At 56.6% G+C, this 17,817-nt stretch overlaps 6 protein-coding genes across 6 annotated transcripts; 3 read left to right on the top strand and 3 right to left on the bottom strand.

Moving 5' to 3' along the window:
* Window positions 1-120: 120 nt before the first annotated feature.
* ddaH (uncharacterized protein) lies at window positions 121-1,063 on the top strand (the record flags this gene model as incomplete). The annotated part of the gene is made up of 2 exons (XM_060603218.1): window positions 121-622; window positions 792-1,063. 2 exons carry the CDS (start codon window positions 121-123, stop codon window positions 1,061-1,063), a joined length of 774 nt encoding a protein of 257 aa, XP_060459535.1.
* A 942-nt stretch (window positions 1,064-2,005) lies between these two features.
* On the bottom strand, window positions 2,006-4,209 carry CcaverHIS019_0607280 (uncharacterized protein; the record flags this gene model as incomplete). Its single annotated transcript, XM_060603217.1, has 7 exons — window positions 2,006-2,147; window positions 2,180-2,459; window positions 2,492-2,784; window positions 3,023-3,135; window positions 3,167-3,700; window positions 3,733-4,002; window positions 4,033-4,209. The coding sequence occupies 7 exons, from the start codon at window positions 4,207-4,209 to the stop codon at window positions 2,006-2,008; spliced, it is 1,809 nt and encodes a 602-aa protein (XP_060459534.1).
* A 1,217-nt stretch (window positions 4,210-5,426) lies between these two features.
* On the top strand, window positions 5,427-6,145 carry ini1 (uncharacterized protein; the record flags this gene model as incomplete). Its single annotated transcript, XM_060603216.1, has 6 exons — window positions 5,427-5,429; window positions 5,464-5,479; window positions 5,528-5,597; window positions 5,759-5,862; window positions 5,951-6,027; window positions 6,068-6,145. 6 exons carry the CDS (start codon window positions 5,427-5,429, stop codon window positions 6,143-6,145), a joined length of 348 nt encoding a protein of 115 aa, XP_060459533.1.
* Window positions 6,146-6,559: 414 nt separating this feature from the next.
* Window positions 6,560-7,465, bottom strand: ESF2 (uncharacterized protein; the record flags this gene model as incomplete). Its single annotated transcript, XM_060603215.1, has 3 exons — window positions 6,560-6,914; window positions 6,954-7,110; window positions 7,147-7,465. The coding sequence occupies 3 exons, from the start codon at window positions 7,463-7,465 to the stop codon at window positions 6,560-6,562; spliced, it is 831 nt and encodes a 276-aa protein (XP_060459532.1).
* A 718-nt stretch (window positions 7,466-8,183) lies between these two features.
* Window positions 8,184-9,765, top strand: ARG1 (uncharacterized protein; the record flags this gene model as incomplete). The annotated part of the gene is made up of 3 exons (XM_060603214.1): window positions 8,184-8,235; window positions 8,361-8,537; window positions 8,714-9,765. The coding sequence occupies 3 exons, from the start codon at window positions 8,184-8,186 to the stop codon at window positions 9,763-9,765; spliced, it is 1,281 nt and encodes a 426-aa protein (XP_060459531.1).
* Window positions 9,766-10,810: 1,045 nt separating this feature from the next.
* Window positions 10,811-13,414, bottom strand: CcaverHIS019_0607240 (uncharacterized protein; the record flags this gene model as incomplete). Its single annotated transcript, XM_060603213.1, has 6 exons — window positions 10,811-11,781; window positions 11,833-12,248; window positions 12,280-12,350; window positions 12,404-12,554; window positions 12,609-12,760; window positions 12,827-13,414. 6 exons carry the CDS (start codon window positions 13,412-13,414, stop codon window positions 10,811-10,813), a joined length of 2,349 nt encoding a protein of 782 aa, XP_060459530.1.
* Window positions 13,415-17,817: the final 4,403 nt, after the last annotated feature.

The following is a 17,817-nucleotide window of genomic DNA, read 5'->3' as shown; positions in this document are numbered from 1 at the left end:
ACAGGCCATGTCCGCGCGCTTAGGCCATCTCCAAGCGCCGCCTCAGTCCATCCTTAAGTGTCCATCCATCCATCCATCCATCCATCCTTCCACCCATCATCGTCTTCTTCATCATCCCAAATGTCCAACAAGACGCTCCTAGTCCGCGCTCCATCCTCGCGAATGGCCGAGGGCCAAATCACGCACATTGCCAAGCCCTCTTCCGTCTCCCACGAAGACGCACTCAAGCAATGGGCAGCCTACATCGACATCTACCGTTCCGAGGGGTGGACGATTGTGGAAGTGCCCGTAGCAGACGACTGCCCAGACTCTGTGTTCATCGAGGACACCGTTGTCATGTTCGGTAACACGGCCGTCATTGCTGCTCCAGGGACGCCTAGCCGCGCCCCGGAGCCGGTTGAGGTCGAGAAGGCTATCCGGAAGGCGCTGCCGCATATCAAGGTCCACAAGATCGAGGGCGAGGGGACGCTGGACGGTGGAGACGTGCTCAAGGTCGGCAAGGATGTTTATGTCGGTTTGGGTGGGCGGACGAATGGAGAGGGGATTCGGCAGTTGCGGCGCATCGTGCATGCTGAGGGGTACACGCTGCATGCTGTGCCGGTTACCAAGGCGCTTCACCTGAGTGAGTGCGGGACCTCGTGAGATCAAGAGGACGAGCGCGATATTGCGTTCTCGAGGATGATTGAAGAGCTGTTGGGAGGGAAGATTGGTGAGGGTGGAAGGCTGTGTGCTGCGACAGTGGGCAGAGTGGAGAGGGAAAAGCAGGATCCAGAAAACACGCTGACACTCAGAGTCGGCAGTCACGGCCCTCCCAGACGGCACCGTCATTGGGTGGATGCCCATTGTCGACAATGCCGGCATCTTCCCCCGCTTCATGCCCATCCCGGAGGAGCATGGCGTCGCCGTCGTCGTCCTCTCCGACGAGCACGTCCTCATGTCCAACGACGCGCCCGAGACCACCAACCTTCTCCAGCGCATGGGATACAAGGTGACTACCGTCGGCATCTCCGAGTTCGAGGCACTCGAGGGGTGCGTCACTTGCCTGTCTGTGCGTGTGCGTTAGATTCAGATGTACTGTGTCTTTTCTTCAAACATTCAAATCCAGCATCCAAGTTTCCACTTCTACCATTTGATCCTCCTAATTTCTCAACTCGGGAAGAATCCGAAAACGAGCCGAGGCTGGGCGTCGACTCGCCGTTGACTTGCCTGTTTGCGTTGCCCTGCGCCCCTCAAATACATCCCTAGTCTCCAATTTCTTAACCCAAACCTCGCCATCCACCAACTCAACACATACGGCTACTACTTTGTGCTGCCCAGGTGGCCCACACGTCTCAAACTCGGGCTTCGGTACCCCCATCATATGAGCAGATTTCCCCACCGCCTCTCCCTGACAGACAAGTACTGAACGTCGTATTGTTGCGCGGTAGCGAGCTTCTCCTGTTTCCGGCCTGAGCTATTTCTGTCTCTTGCTCTGGTATGACGGCGATACTAGGAAGTGCACCGCGACGAGGCAGAGTATCTGCCCACGACGCGGTGTACATTGCCAAATGCGACCGTGACATAGTAATGGTAGTGGAGGAACTGAGGATATCCTCCACCCCGAACATTGCCTTGTCACCTTGATGGCTGTCAAGTATCGAGTTGGCCGAAGGCTAAGAAAAGTGGTCATGCAGCAGGCGTCTATTACTTGGACCGCAAGGAACATTTCCACCGCCCAGAATCTTGGAACGCCCTGGAGCGACTTTACCCATATCCTCTCGATCCAGTGTTTGCGCCCTGCCGCCCATACGTTCATACGCGGCAGCAATTATAGGAGTTAGACGAGATGTTGTTCGCGTCGCCGCCTTAGATCTCATCAGTCGTGTTAGTCCCTCGTCGTCCCATTAGCGTTGGGTCCTCGGTTCTCAGTGTGAAGAGATGAGATGAGATGTCAAGTAAGAGGTAGACGAGTGTGTTGGACAACTGCCGAGCTTGTGGCTCAACTACAACAGGCATACTTAACCTACTAGACAAAGTACACCTCCCAGTCGTACTCGAGCACGATATCGAGCCAGTCGACGAACGCCCTTCCCTCCTGATTCCGTGCCCACACTTCGTGCATCAGTGTCCGCGATCGCGGAACGTTGAGGAATCCGCCGATCCGCTTCCTGTCGTCAGCCCCTCCCAAATCAGAACATACGCGTACTCGTCGTATAGTCTGTCGATACGGTCGCGGTCATTGTCCCCAGGTCCACCAGGGAGAGCCATCACACCGATGATGAACAGCACCCAGTGCATCGAACACACCCCAGCGAGGTTGCGCTCAATCATGGTCTCGAGGAGCGTGAGGCCCTGGCGTACCAATAGGCGAAGTTTGAGGGAACACGGCGATTCGCAGAGCACAAAGCCGCGGATCTGTATCAACGTCGCTGTACGGAACGCCTCGTGATAGTATCTGTGCACGCCTAGATGGGGCTTGGCTTATGTCAGCCGGGAAAGAGAGCCAACGTACATCGCACAAGCGCCTCGACGCGTTGACGCTCGGCTTCGAGCTCGTCCTCCAGTTGCTCGGCCGAGCCTAAGACTTCGAGCAGGGCGTCGCTCTGTTCCCTCGTCTGCCGTCTTTGCTGGATCAACTTGATTACGCGGTACATCATGCAGAAAACTGGGAGGTTGACGCCCGTGAGTGTGTGTAATGCCGAAAGCTGACCCTGTGTGTGTTTTAGGATGAGCTCGTATGGCACCATGGGGCCGCGCGTGTACGCGAACGAGCTCAGCACGTCGTGGTAGATCAAGTTGTCGAGGCTGGCGTCAGTCTCTTGTCCACTCACACTCCTTCTCCAGCCCATCCCTCATCCGTAGACAACAGCCAACAACATCACTGCGGCCGACGGAATGGGTGGTAGAACCTCCGGCAAACGTGCCCAAAAAAATTGGACAACAGACACGGTCTCGTTCGCCAGCGCGGGTTCCCGATCCAGCCTCGGTTTCTTTTCCCCTCTCGGTCCCTTGGATTGCGTCGCCATCGGGTTGGCATACTCACAACTGGGCGGCCCGCACATTATGCGCACTATCCACGCGCTCGAAGAGTGACGACGCCAGCAATCCCCCCCGCTCTACGAGCACGTCGAAGCCCCACACGTCTCCTCGGCAGATCTGGAGTCAGCGCGTCCTGACCGACACCCACCCTAAACTGCATAACCATGAGCGCAGTCGCGAGCACAGTCATGGCGTCCTCGTCGTCCATCCTCCCAGCCGATCCCGGCTGAGCGACCTTCTCAAGCTCGGCGATGACCATGACGCCCGCCTCGGCGCCCAGCCGCTCACTGATGGCCTCATACCGCGCAGCACCCATGTTGGCCATATGTCGCCCGGCCCAAGCCAGTATCGAGAGGTACAGCGACGTACTCCTATCCGCGAGGTCAGTGAAGGCAGAGAAGCCATTCGAGTCGCCGGAACACGTCACGAGACTGCTCAGCGTGGTCTGGAAGTGCTTTAGGAGGTCGGCATGCCGGCGCCCTTCGCGGGTACTTGCAGACGTTGGGCTTAATACCGAGTCCGAGCTCGCGGACGGCGCGGACGGCTCCGTGTCAGAAGGAGCAAGCTCATCTAGAGCAGTGTACCAGCTCATATCGAGGGAGCCCGCCGGCAAGCTGCCACTTCCCGGCTGCGGCTGCGGCTGTGGTTGGAGACAGTCCGCCGCCCAGAGATGTAGTGTCGCCTAGCGTTAGCGAGACCTTGTAGGTGACGTACAGCATCGATTTCAAAGCCCCCGAGGAAGGGAAAGCTCTGAATCAGGTCAACGTCCCCGCTTCCCACACTCGGCTGAGCTATAACCTCTCGTGGGAGAGGTGGAGGTACTGGAGCGGGGTTCGTAGGTGCCTCGTGCATCCCCAACGCGGAGGCGAGGAGGCCGAGCGGGTCGAACTGGGGATGCGAGTCTGGTGGCCGAGGTTGCGGTGTTCCCCGTACACTACGAGCGTTGGATGTTGTCCTCGCCGGCGCATCTGGCCACTCGCATGTCTAAATCAGCTACATCCAAAAACAACTCACGAGTTTGAGACGCTGACATGTCATGCACGTTGGTCCTGGGTCGAGGTCGCAGCGTTTCCTCCGACGGCGGCAGGTCAGGCATCCGTCCTTGGAGCGGCGGAACTTGGGGCGCGCGCGTCCCTCTGAAGGTGGGGAACCGTCATCCGGCGAGACACGATTCTGTGATGTATCGTCCATGGTTTTGGCGTTTGAGAACGAGCAAAGTCGCGGCGATGTTGTGGATGGCTGATTCAGATGTGGGTGGGCGTAATAACCCCAGGTTCTGGGGTGACTCGTCGCGACTAACCGCGGCTAAGCGCGGTGCGGATTGCGGATTTGGATGGGACAAAGTTGACAGCGCTCGATAAGCAATCGATCGCGCTCCGTTCCCGCAAACGTCTCATCCGAGCTTGTCCTGTCTGCATACCCACAGAGCCTACTAACAGGTCAGACAGTGGAGATATATTATCTACAAAGATGCCGGAACGAAAAGTTGGTCTAGAGTCCTCAGTTAGTGCTGCACGAGCACCAACATGGTCTTGCTTTGGGGGCCGTGGGTAGACCTAAACGATGCATCTGGACTCCAGTGGCGTACTCGCGTAGGCCTTTAGTACGATTGTTTGTGCGACGATGACAGCTGCGACTCTGAGATAACGGGGAGAACGTGAACCGGAGTATGGGCTGGAAGGTTCCCCGTATTGCGACACATCTCGCTTTCCCATGACGTCTCGGTCGTTGCTCTCTCGAATGTTGTATTACTCTTTAGTACCGATCCACACAACGCAGAGAACTCATCTTCACCAACGCCACGTAGCAAGGTCAGAGCAAATGGGATGATCTATAACCAAGTCGGTGGAATATGGAAGTTGCCCTCCGACATCGCCGAGGGTCGACTGGTCCTGGACCGGACTATGCTATCCTTTGGGTGCTACCACGATCCTTCCCCTCGATTGCCAAAGTCGGTCATCAAGTTTGATAGCCCAGAAGGATGTGTACATCAGACCCGGCACCATCGACGCGATCACTCCCATCAGATAGGAGCATCAAGACCCGATGCGCGATCGCTCAGCCGACTCGCAGCTTCTGATGCTCGCCTGGAACCCCAGTCAACCACCCAGCTGACCCACCAAAATCAAAAAGGAATCTCACCACTGTGAGTCGAACACAGGACCTGCGGATGTAGAACCTCTCAATCGAAAGGCAGTAACCAATTACAGTCCGACGCTCTACCAACTGAGCTATGGTGAGGACGAAAGTTGGTCTTTGAGGTGTTATTTAAGGAGAGCATTCGGAGATCGGATACACTCCGGTGGCTCAGCCAAAGTCATAACCTCCTGCGTCAACATATCTTGTTGCTCTCTTGTACTCTTGTCTCATCCACCTTCCACACTTTCCACATTTTGCTAATTTGAAAAATGGTGAGCTCACACCTTGAGATCCAGCTGACACCAGTCCAAGCACCACACTGGTACGTCCCGGCGCAGCTAGCCACTGTCGTGAATCGAGCTGATGACAGATCTCCTCATGTGCCGCCGGCAACCTGGCGTCGCTATCGGGCGCGTCTGCGAGAAGTGCGATGGCAAGTGGTGAGTTGTCCTTTCAGCGTCGCCTCCATCGTGAGGGACATTGTCAAGCTACAGTGCAGCAAGTGACGCGCGGCTCGTGTCGCTGGACACCCTTGCTCCCCATTATCCAACCTTCCTCACCTTCCCCCTCCAGCCCGAGCCTGTACAAGAGCTGACGCCAGCCCTGTGTGTGACTCGTTCGTGCGACCCATGACACTCGTGCACATCTGCGACCAGTGCGCGTTCGGGCAGGGCGGGACGCGGTGTGTCGTCTGTGGATCGCATGGTGAGTGATGACTCAGCGGAAGTCAACGCACAACCCAGCGTGTGCAGAACCTCCAGCTAACCCCCGTTCGTGAGTAAGCTGACACCAGCTGTTTCGGACGCATACTATTGCGTAGAGTGCACGCGGCTCGAGAAGGACCGCGACGGGTGTCCGCGTATCGTGAACGTGAGTCAGCTTCGGTTGGGAGTTTGCAGCTGACAAACAGTTGGGCGCATCACGAGTCGACGCGTTCTACGAACGCAAGAAACTCGCAACACAAGGCGGCGGGTTCAAACAAGGGTAGCTTTCCTCTTACAGCGCACATGCTTCTCGATGTACTCTCTTTCATGATATCTAACGTGCCGCGCCGACGTCTACTGACCCCTACCTTCCTCCGCTCCGACCCTGTCATTGCCGTCGATAAGATGGAGGGTCTCGACTTAAACATGTTTCAAGCACCGACATGCGTTGACGTACGCCATCACGTTTGGGACAGCCCAGGCATCCACATGCATCCTCCAGCTCCAGCGTGAAGATGCCCTTGTCAGTGACTTGAGTGAATGCTGCCTTGGCTTCAGCTCAGCACCTGCCTCACACGATCACCCACATTGGACCTCCGCGGTTCGGTGAGCGAGCGCTCGGAAGACTCACTCCCCACTCGAGGGTGACCCGTATGGCGCGATGACGGATAAGTGAACCAGAGGTAATACATAAGAATCTAGAACAAGCTCCCCAGCACATCGTCCATTCCCTTGGCCGCGAGCCCGTGCGCCTTGTCCACAACTTCGCGTTGGCGGTACGCGCGCTTCGCCTTGTCCTTGCCCTTGTCCTTCTCTTTCTCCTTGGGCCCCTCCTTGGCCCCCTCCTGCTTCTCTTCGGCCCGATCCGCGCGCTTCTTGAGCACGCGCGCAAGCTCGACGTTCTGGAGGTACGCGTTCTGCTCGGTGCGCGAGCGCTGCATCTCGGCCCGCACGCGCGACTGGTGTACCTGCCGCTCGTATGCGACCTGTTCACCCAGCATCTCCCACTTGAAACCGGAGAGGTATCGCATTGTCCAAATATCGTCGCGCCATCTTATGTCAGCCCTGCCATCACTTTCTCTCCAAACTCACCGATCACCCTTCTTCCCTCCAATGACTTGCGCATTCAACATCTGCGCCACGGTCTTCCCCACGCTCTTATCCAGAAACTCGACCCAAGCCTCGGTGAAGTCTGCACTCTTATGCCTCTCCTTCTTCTTATGGTGGTCGGGATTATACCCCGTCACGGCTGGTATTAGCATTTTCTAGGTGGAGGGACACTCACCATCGCGCCGCTGCGCATAAACCCGCCCCACTTCACCCCACTTGGCCATAAGATGCCGCACCTTATGCGGTGTCATCCCAGGCGGCAAGCGGGAGATGTAAACAATTCCCGCCGTCTTCTTGCCCTTCTTCTTGGCGCTCTTCACCTTGTCCACCGGCGCATCCTCTTCCCCTTCCCCTTTCCCTTCCTTGTCTTCAATCGCTCCAACCGTGACTGTACGTGCCGCGTGAACGTCCGCGTCGTCGCCAGCCCCAGCGATCGGAGGGAGCGCGTACGTCTTCGCCCTGGGTTTGGTGCGGGTCGTGCGTTCTGCGGGCATGGTGGATGGGTGTTGTTGACTTTGGGCTTTGGTGGCAAATTCGCAGACCTCCACCCTCGACCTCCACATCCACGTGGAAGCAGGCACAGCCGCTTAAAAGTGCAGCAAAGTGAGACATGGTGGTTGTGAGCAACGACTGCAGGATGACAACAAGCTGTAAAATTCAATTAATTCAAGGTATTGCAGCAGCGGACGGGGACCAGACCGTGGGAGCAAGTTGGGAATATCATGATGTATAGCCGTAGGCATCAAGATGGCTGCAAGTCACCAAGTGTATTGACAAGGTCGATGTTTGAGCTGATTGAGGTCGCCACCTCACGCCCTCACCACTCTCACGCTCTTATCCGTAGATCCGCAGAATCAGAGTCATGCAGTCTCTCATCTTGAAAGCCTGGTTTGAGTGCCCCCCTCACTTCTCCTCACCGCCACACTGCTACATTCCGCCGTTATCGCCTCAACAAGACGGCATCCGAACATCGGCCCGGTAACTACCGACTTTCCCCGGGCCAAATCAATATTGATTCCGCTAATCCCCTCTTAATGCACCAAATTAGGATTAACTGTATTGTGTTGATCCGCGCCGGCGAGGGATTGAGTCGATAGTGGCAGGCCGCAGCCACAGAAAAATGAGCAGCCAACCAACCATCAAACAAGAGATAATACCCCGCTAAGAAGGGCCATTCTTCTCTCTCCATCCACTCATCCAAAACAATTCATCATGCCCGCTGACAAGAAGGGAAAGGTTCTCCTCGCCTACTCTGGTGGTCTCGGTAGGTACTGAGTGGAAGCTTGTCGCTCGTGGCTCGTGGCTCGTCGTTACGCTGTGCTCTTCGCACTACACGACGCGCTGCGCGCAGTGCGCTACTCTTAGGCCACTAACACCCGCTGACTCTAGACACCTCGTGCATCCTCGCATGGCTCATTGACGAGGGCTACGAGGTCGCTGCCTTCATGGCCGACGTTGGCCAGGAGGAGGACTTTGAGGCTGCGCGCAAGAAGGCCATGGACTGCGGTGCCGTCGGCTTCTTCCTCGAGGACCTCAAGAAGGAGTTCATCGAGGAGCTCATCTACCGTGAGTATCTGAGTCGAACGAGGGAGTGTGCGAGTGTGCGACCCGATAAGGGCCGATAAGAGGGGGCCGACGAGGGGAGGCGTGCAACGGGTGACTCATTCGAGTCACAACGCGCGGCTTGTGCGCGGCCCATACCAACTTGTTCCGAGTTAGACAGACCAAATGCTAATGCCCAGCCGCCGTCCAGGCCAACGCCATCTACGAGGGCGTCTACCTTCTCGGCACGTCGCTTGCTCGTCCCGTCATTGCCCGCGGCATGATGGAGGTCGCTAAGCGTGAGGGCTGCGACTTTGTCTCGCACGGTTGCACTGGCAAGGGCAATGACCAGGTCCGCTTCGAGCTTGCCTTCTACGGCCTCGACCCTTCGATCAAGGTCGTTGCTCCTTGGCGCGACCCCGTGTTCTACAACCGCTTCGCTGGTCGCTCGGCGCTCATCGAGTACGCTGCGGAGAAGGGTATCCCCGTCACCCAGACGCAGGCCAAGCCCTGGTCGACCGACGAGAACCTCTTCCACATCTCTTACGAGGCCGGTATTCTCGAGGACCCCGACACCACTCCCCCCGACGACATGTGGAAGCTCACCACGTCGCCCCAGAAGGCGCCCGACGTTCCCGAGCTCGTCCAGATCGAGTTCACCAAGGGTCTCCCCACCAAGGTCACCTACCCCAAGGACGGCACTGTTGTTACTGACCCGGTTGAGATCTTCCTCTCGCTCAACGCCTGCGCTCGCCGTAACGGTGTTGGCCGTGTCGACATTGTGGAGAACCGCTTCATTGGCGTCAAGTCGCGTGGCTGCTACGAGTCGCCTGGCGCCACCATCCTCCGTGTTGCCCACATGGACCTCGAGGGCATGACGCTTGACCGCAACGTCCGCGCCCTCCGTGACCAGTTCATTACCATTGAGCTGTCCAAGATTCTCTACAACGGCTTCTACTTTTCGCCCGAGAGCGACTTTGTTCGCGCCGCCATCCCTGCCTCGCAGAAGACGGTTAACGGTATCGTCCGCCTCGCCGTCTACAAGGGCAACGTCATCGTCCAGGGCCGTGACGCTGACGAGGGCCTTTACGACGCCAAGTTTTCGTCGATGGACGAGCTTGGTGGCTTTGAGCCGACCGCCACCTCGGGCTTTATCGAGATTGAGAGCATCCGCATCAAGGCCTGGGGCAACGCCAACAAGAAGCGTGGCCAGGCCGGTCTCAGCCCCAAGGACGTGTACCACCGTGTTTAATTGTAGCGGCGTGAGCGGTGTGAGCGGTGTGGGCGGTGTGAGCGGCGTGAGCCGCGAGAGCCGCGTGAGAGGGTATGCATTGTCAGTAGCATCAGCATGGGTGCGGGAGTGGGTAGTGGGTGGAGGGTAGTGGGTATAGGATAGAGGAAGAGCGCGGTGAACGACTCCGTGTAAGCGATAGCGCCGGGACATCAGGAGATGAAGAGACGCAAGGCGCGCAAAGCGGGGCCAAGCGCGTCCAAAGCGAGGGAGCCTCACTCTCTCTGGCTACTGGCTGTCCTCGAGCCACCCGTCCATGAAGTTGCATCATTGTCCCAGCTTGTCTCAGCTTGTCTCAGCTTGTCTCAGCTTGACCCAGCTTTCCCAGCTTGTCCGCCAGGCCCCAGTCCCCGATTGTTCCACTCGGCACGAGGACGCACCGGCGTTTGCAGATCTTTCGGGCAGATCTTCACCCTCGCTCAGGCAGGGCAGGGTTAAGGGAAGGACGATCGCTCATGTTCCCAGGCAGATCTGAGAAACTGTCGCTGACGTCGACGACAAGCTCATGTTGCATCGCCGCAAGGCGGCAAGGAAGATCGGGAGATTGGGCGATTGAATGCGGAGGTTCCGGGAAACATGTCCTGTGTCGTGGCGTTTTGAGGGACTCGGAACGGCTAACGGCGAGCGGCGAGCGGCCAGCGGCGAGAGCCGCCCGACGGGCATCCCTCCAAAGTGGACGGACGGATTCTGGAACTGGATTCTTGGAATTGGAATTGGAAAGCCTCACGGCGTCATGATTAACAGAAGCCGGTGGCGCTGAATACACGGATTCTACAGTTTTACTCGGGGTCACCAAGGTTAGTGGCGCTGGGGGGTTTGAATGGTTTGAATGGTTTGAATGGTTTGAATGGTCAGTCACACCACTAGCTCAGCCAATCACCATCCCAACCGGGTCACAGCATGGTACAACTGCATGGCGTGTATGCATTCACTAATCCCAACAATGATGATGGTCCGGGCATGAGAGTTTGTCATGGTGCGTCTAACGCAAGGTTCGGGTATGATATTATACGATAACGTTGATGGGGTCGTCACCACCAGAGAGGTCGGCCAGGAATGAAAACTGGTCCTTGTCGTCAGAGCTGAAGTCAAAGCCCAGGTCAAAGTCGCTAAGGCTGTCATTGCCCTCGGAAGGGAGCGTGTATGCCGAGGGCTCGGGCAGGTCGGGAACCGCCTCCAACTCAAACTGCGGCAGCGTCGTGTATGTCTGTCGCTGAGGGAGTGGGGGAGGGGGCATGAGCGTAGGCCCGCCGAACATCGTGGTGTGCGAGTGGAGAGCGGATGGCGACGGGCCCTCACTGGGCGCGTTCGAGCCGGTCACGGTCGACGGCGAGGTTTCGTGCGTTGGGATGTACGGGCCACCGCCCAGCGTAGGTGTTGATGAGGTCATCTGCATGTGCTGCTGGTCATAGCCCTGATTGTACGACGCCAGGGGCGATGGGCGCATGGTCATGCTCTGCGTGCTGTTCGCTGACGAGACCTGACTCATGGCCTGCGAACCAGCAGACGAGATACCCAGGAGGCCGATGTTGTGGAGCAGGTCCGCAGGTGCAGACGCGCGACGGAGGTCTGGGTCGAACCCGGGCGGATTAAGCGGTGCCCAGTCGCCATCGCTGCCATCGCACGTAGAGGTCGCGTCGGTCGCATTGCTCGCGACCGAGTGGACAGACGCCAAAGAAGCCAGGCGACCGCGCTGCAGAGCCATGAAGAGTGCGTGGTTCGGGTCCACGGTAGAGTTCGAGAGCACGGGCGTCGTCGACATGGATGTGTATACGCTATTGTCGTTGTTGATCGGCCCGGACGGCGTACCACCAAACGTGAAGCCAGGGTTTGGCAAGGGCGAGTTGGGCGAGAACGGCATGTCGCTGGGGTTAAGCTGGTACTGCAGCTGCGAGTCGTGCTGCATGTTCAGCAGCGATTGGTCTATGCCCGGTGGTGTGACGAACACCCCAACACCCGCGCCGGACGTGCGCAGAGCTGGGTCAATGTCCGAGTCGTGGTCCTGGTCCTTTATTGGGCTGAGCTCACGAGTCGAGTTACTGCCAACAGGATGGGTGTTGATCGTGCGAGGAGGCGTAAAAGTCGTAACAGAGATTAACTGCGCCCCGCCAGGCATTGAGGCACGACGCATCGTGTTGTTGCGCATCGCCGTGAGTAAGAGCTGCTGCGGCATCCGCCCATTAGGAGAGACCTTTGGGCTCGGTAGTGCAGACCGCGACGGCGTCACAATATCCTCATGGTGGGTAATGATCTGGGTCGGATACGGCTGGCTGCTCCGGCGCGCTGCCGCAGCCATTCCCATGGGGGAATTGGCAGGCGACGCCGACGACGACGTGTTGAGCGTCGTCGCAAGCTGCTGCCTTCGTTGCCTAGCCCATGTCTCAATGGAGGCGACGTCGCCACCAGCTAGAGAGACACGACGCCCCATGGCCACCTTGTCGACACTAAGAGTGGGGTTGAGATGGCGTTGCGCACCAGAGGATGATGTTGGGCGGGTCGGTGTCGACTGCGCGCTTACTGACGGGATAGAAACGTGGCTTCGGCCACTAGGGGTTACTGGTAGTTGATGCGAGGGAAGGCTGCTAATGCTGTTGTTCACTTCTTCAGGAGTAGCTGGTTCGGTCTTGGTGCCAGCCGTGCTGTCGCTCGAGTTGGCAGTCACGGCCGCCGCCGCCGCCGCAGCCTCCTTGTTTTTTGCCTCTTGCGCGGCCGCCTCTCTAGCCTTCTCCTGGTTCTTGATCTTGGCACGACTAAACAAAGTTAGCTTTTAGCCCTGTACATTGTGACAGAGTTGCGCGACTAACCGATTTTGGAACCACACCTGAACATTGCGTTTGGTGATGCCCAATTCGCCAGCCAAGAATTCGCGCAGCTGGTTGTCTGGCCGAGGGTTGATGCTGAAGTAGTGCTCCAAGACTCTGAGCTGCTCTGGAGTAGTCCGCCGCCGGTGCTTAACCTGCAATAGAGTTAGGAGATGCGCCTCCTGAACCTTGTTTACGCCACTGGGCCCTCAACCACTCACCTCGAGGTTTCCGTAAAGGACTGCCCCACCATTCTCTTCGTATTCGCCGTCCCACTCGCCCTCGCCATGCCAGTTAGATTCAACGACATACTGGGGGCCGCCGAACCGGAAGTCGGGCACGTGGGTAGCCGTCAAATGGGGGAAGCCAACAGTCTGTTGTGGGTGGAGCGCAGTCTGATAGTACTCGAGGGGCACACCCACACCTGGGGGATAAGCCTGGGCAGGTGGGCCGGTCTGGACTGGAAAATGGTGCTGCAATAGTGGAACCGAGTGCGCTGTAGCCATTGGCACACCACCTCCGACCATCGACGGCGTCTGTTGTACCGTGTGTTGTTGTTGCTGTTGCTGCTGAGCCAGTTGCTGCTGGACGTGGATCTGGGGGATACCTTCCACAGTCTTGCGCATGGACGGTCCGCCGGTTGTCATGTATGTACCGGCTGACTGCTGCTGTACAAGCTGGGGTGGCATAGCACCTGGGATGCCAACGCCTTGTCCTGGCTGCGCGTAGGCCATCTGTTGGCCGTTGGGTGCGACAAAGACGTACTCGCCGCCATTGGCGCCGGGATGGCCGTATGTCACTCCGGACATGGAAAGATGGGATGCAGGCACTGTCTGCGCTCTGGTTTGTTAGCAACAAAAGATGCGAGAGAGGCTTTCAACTCACCTTTTGGCGTTATCAAAGGTATGGGGATGAGGAGTATCACAGGTGGAGAGAGTCGACAGTGAGGATTGCCGGCAACGAAGGAGAGAGCCGAAGGGTGGAGGCGAAGGAAAGATGAGCAGGATGGGCGGGGAATCCGACGCGATAGGATCGGCTCAAAAGATGCGCGATGCACGGTGCCGCTTTGACGCGCGACGGCCTTAAAGGTTCCTTGGAAACAAATAGGGAGGGGAGGGGGGGGGGGGGGAGGAGAGAGAGAGAGAGAGAGATAGATAGATAGAGAGCGAGTGTGTGTGTCTGTGGGAGGGTTGCTCGACGTCGGCGTGTGGAGCCGAGAATGCAGCGAACAAGCGAACTGGTAAACTAGCGAAGTGGGTGTCGGCGACGTGTGGGTTTAGAGAGAGAGGCAATTGTGCTTGGACAAGCTCAATGTCTCAGATCCTAAGACAAGGTCGAGTCGGGATTTAAGCGTCCTGGCAATTAGGTGGGCGGCGAAGATACAAATGACTTGGATGTGTCTCTGGCACTAGGTGGGGAGACTGAGGTTGCAATGACAAAGTAGCGATGAAGATGAAGATGAAGATGGATGCAGTGGTGAATGGTTGATGATGGATGCGATGGTAAAGCGGCGGCTAGAAATGGGATGAACCAGATGGGAAGTAAATGGGCGCGCTTGGTGCTGGGCGCTGGCTGGGCGTTGGGCAAGGCGAATTGAATGGTCGGGGCAGAAGGGGGAGGAGGCCGGGGAGGGAAGGAGGGAGGGGAGGTGGAAAGGGAGGGAGGAACGCCGGGTCTCTCGGGCGGCTGAGGCGGCAGGGGTCCGTCCTTTGAGTCTCCTTTGAGCCCTTTGGGTCAAATCGTTGGCTCAAACCAGTAGCCGTTCCAACGGTGATTGACAAACTCGACTGGCCCGACCGATACCACCACAACACAGCGGACACTTGTTGCGAGTCGCGGGGGGAGGGTCGGGGCCAACGTAGTCGAAGGGCCCGGACCAACGTGGGGAGAGATGGGGCAAAGGTAAGGTAACGTGGTGTGGTGTGGTGTGGTGTGGTGTGGTAGAGGTGGTGGTGGTGGTGGTCGCCGCCCCTGGGGAGGTCAAGAGGCCGAGAACTAGGAAGCCAAAGGGTAAAAGGTTGATGGGTGGCTTGCAAAGGCCAAAGGTGTGCAAAGGAGGCGTCGACCTGTTCAGGAGCCAACTCGGCCGAACAGCTATTTTTCTTTACTTGAACCTCAAGTGCTGACCCGAGTTGGCCAAGTTCAGGCTCGCAAATTGAGCTTGACCAAGGTAGAGGCGTAGGGCGGAGGGAACGAGGAGAGGTCGTTGAGAGGATAGGATCGATAGGAGGCGTGATATTCCAAGCGTTCCCGTTTGATCAGGGGATTTACCGGGGGCGCAATTGCGAAAGACGAGTAATGGAATGAGAGGGAAGAGTAGGGAGTAGAGTGGGGGGAGGGGTGGGGGTGGTGGCGGCCAGGTGGCAATCGAATGGGAGGAGTGATTTGAGGTATGTATTATAAGAGTCAATGTCAAGTTAGAACGACATGACGATGTAGGTAGCAAGACACAGCAGTCGGGTAGTAATCAAGATGGAGGATTGGGGTGGGGGTGGGGGGAAGGTTGTTGATAAAAGAGTACGGCTCAAAGATATTTGTTACATGTTGCTATGGTGCTTGGTGATGCTAAAAGGGTTTGTCTAGTGAAGGGGTAGTTTGTCATTCTCCTATGCACTCTGAACCCAAGCGGGCTGGCCAGCTGGCAAAGTGTCATAGGTTAACAGCGGTTAGTGTACGGTACGAGAACAGTCAAAAGTGACAGAATACTTGGAACCTGGGTACAAGCCAAGGCAGCTAGTCTGAATGAATAATGCATCACATGTGCATGACAGGCGGGTAAACCAAACCCTTACAAGCTCAGCTCAGAGCAGAGGGTAAGAGGGTAATTGGGTGAGACATACATGGCATGCAACAGGACGACCAGTGTGCCTGCCGAATTCAATCTACCGTCTGTTTTGGTGTTGGTTGGTTGCAATGCCTGTATAACTAACCCAGGTCCCAGGTCCAGTTGCTGATGCAAGCTTCACCAGGCCAAGTTTAGAGCTCTAGACTTGAGGAAGTTTACAGGCGGAGTAAGCCGATAAAAAAAAGCAAAGGCATTCAAACCCAAAGGCCCAAGTGCAGTGACGCCGTCCCGGTGAATTTTACGGCAGCACCGTTGCGTCCGACCTTGCTCCATCCACATCGGAAGCTCCGGTGACTGGCCAGCCCGCCCAAGCCCAAGATCTCGGTCCCCGGCACGCGGGCCCCTACGTTGAACGGCACGATGATGCGCACTGCCATGTTACCACACGTACCACACCACACGGCGCATAGTTCCTTGGGCCTGAGGGTTGGGTACATGTGTACGTGTACGCAGCAGGTCCTTGGATCCTTTGCCTTTTCCCAAATATCATCTTGGGTTCTGGTCGTACCTCAAGCCACAGGTCCCAGGTCCATGCTTGAAGCCATGCCCAAATCCCCAACGCAACGCAATGTTACGCAGAGGAAATGTTCCGGCCATCTCCCTTTGGCTAAAAGCAATGGTGTGCGACGGGCGACGATACACGTGAATTCAATGAGGAAGAAGTGGGTTGCCAGTTGGGAATTGAGAGTAGCGGGAGCCCAAGGGGTGGCAGTGGGCATCTGGAGGCCAGAAGAAGGGAGCTTGGAGAAAGTGTCATACCCCTTGCTCGGCAGGGGCTGAGTGCAAGAGGTGAGCCCTCAGCCCTCATCCCTCAGCCCTCGGCCCTCGGGGGAATACAAAAACATTAAGGAGCAACTGCAGTACTCCAAGGCTGGGTTCCCTGATCCCTGACTACTTTTGAGCCTCCTACAGTCTGGGTCCATTTATCTATATAGCTATTTATGCCCCATCGCCCTTTCCATGCGATTTACGGGGTTACAGAATTACACCCTGAAACCATGACTCCCTGAATCTCTTTCGACCTCTCCCACCACTCATCTCTACTACTCTAAGGGTCTTGCCTCGGTGAATACTCAAGGTATCCTGGCTAATCCCCTGATTCTATTTTTCCCATTACCCTTTGACCCAGGATTTTGAATCAGCACAGCTTTCAGAGCCAAGAGAAAGCTCCCGCGATCCCAGTGCGGAGGCAATTATATATTTTATAGTCGGCAATGGTCGTAGACCCTTGAGTTTATCAAAACATTCCTTAACTCGTCTACTCCCATAAGATTGGATGGCAAGGTTGCCCACGCCATCAATACATTCAACACGCCAATAATTCCTTGAGTTCATTCTGCTGATTATCTGCTGATTCTCTGCTGATATCATGCCTCTATTTGAATTGCCAAGTGAATACCATCAGTCTTAATTGCTTGCAACCTCCAATGCAGAGTTGGTGGAATGTTGTTCGAAAAACCAGATCTCCAAAACTGAACCAAGCCAAGGTCAGTTACTTTTACTTGTGCCGCTCTGCCCCACAAAGTAGTCTGGTCGGTCTGTGCACCGAAGGGTAATCATCTCCTACCCCACAGGCCCACAGCTGTAACATCCACCCATGCAAGTCTGAAGTCTCTGCTCACACACATCCTGACCATCCCAACCCTGCATACGCACCACGCTTCCCACTCCAGGTCACAGCAATACCGCGGAACTCTTTGTGATGATAATCTGGGCCGCGTAGGTATTAATACACCGGAAGCTGCCTGACGACGGCGGAACCAAACATAGCGGCTGCGATTCAGGTAACCTGAATGATGCTGCCACTATGATGTCACCAATCCACCCGCCGCGGTTTGTCTCAGTTGCCCTCACTTGGCAGTTTGTGATGTCATTTCACCCCCAACCCCCTACCCTAACCCCAGAAGTCGGCACTGCCACAACCATGGTAACTGCAATATATCCCATTCAATAGTTTTCTGGGGGCTGGTTCGTCTAGAATGATGGTCTCGATTGTCTAAATTGTATATTGCTAGATTGCTAGATTGCTAGATTGCTGCTTTCACTTTCCATGTTCCGTGTTCCATGTTCCATGTGTTCGATGCAGCCGTGTGTTCCATCCACGTGTTGTGATGGGAGGAGTGATGGCACGTGTGGCAAAGGCCGTGGGAACGCCGCTGCGGAATATGGCAGTGGGGTACGTGGAGTTTTGGTTGTAAACGTCACCACGACAGGAAACTTCCAAGCAAGGTGGACATGAAGCCTATATCCGCAGGCCTCCTACCACATGACTACATATACCTACTGGTCAAAGTCCAGACCAGTCAACTCGTACAGCACGATATATCCTGGTAGATGGTACAGCCGGTACAGGTTGTACTCAAAAGA

Source organism: Cutaneotrichosporon cavernicola, assembly GCF_030864355.1.
Source record: "Cutaneotrichosporon cavernicola HIS019 DNA, chromosome: 6".
NCBI classification, from domain to species: Eukaryota; Fungi; Basidiomycota; class Tremellomycetes; order Trichosporonales; family Trichosporonaceae; genus Cutaneotrichosporon; species Cutaneotrichosporon cavernicola.
This window is presented reverse-complemented; position numbering and strand designations above follow the sequence as displayed.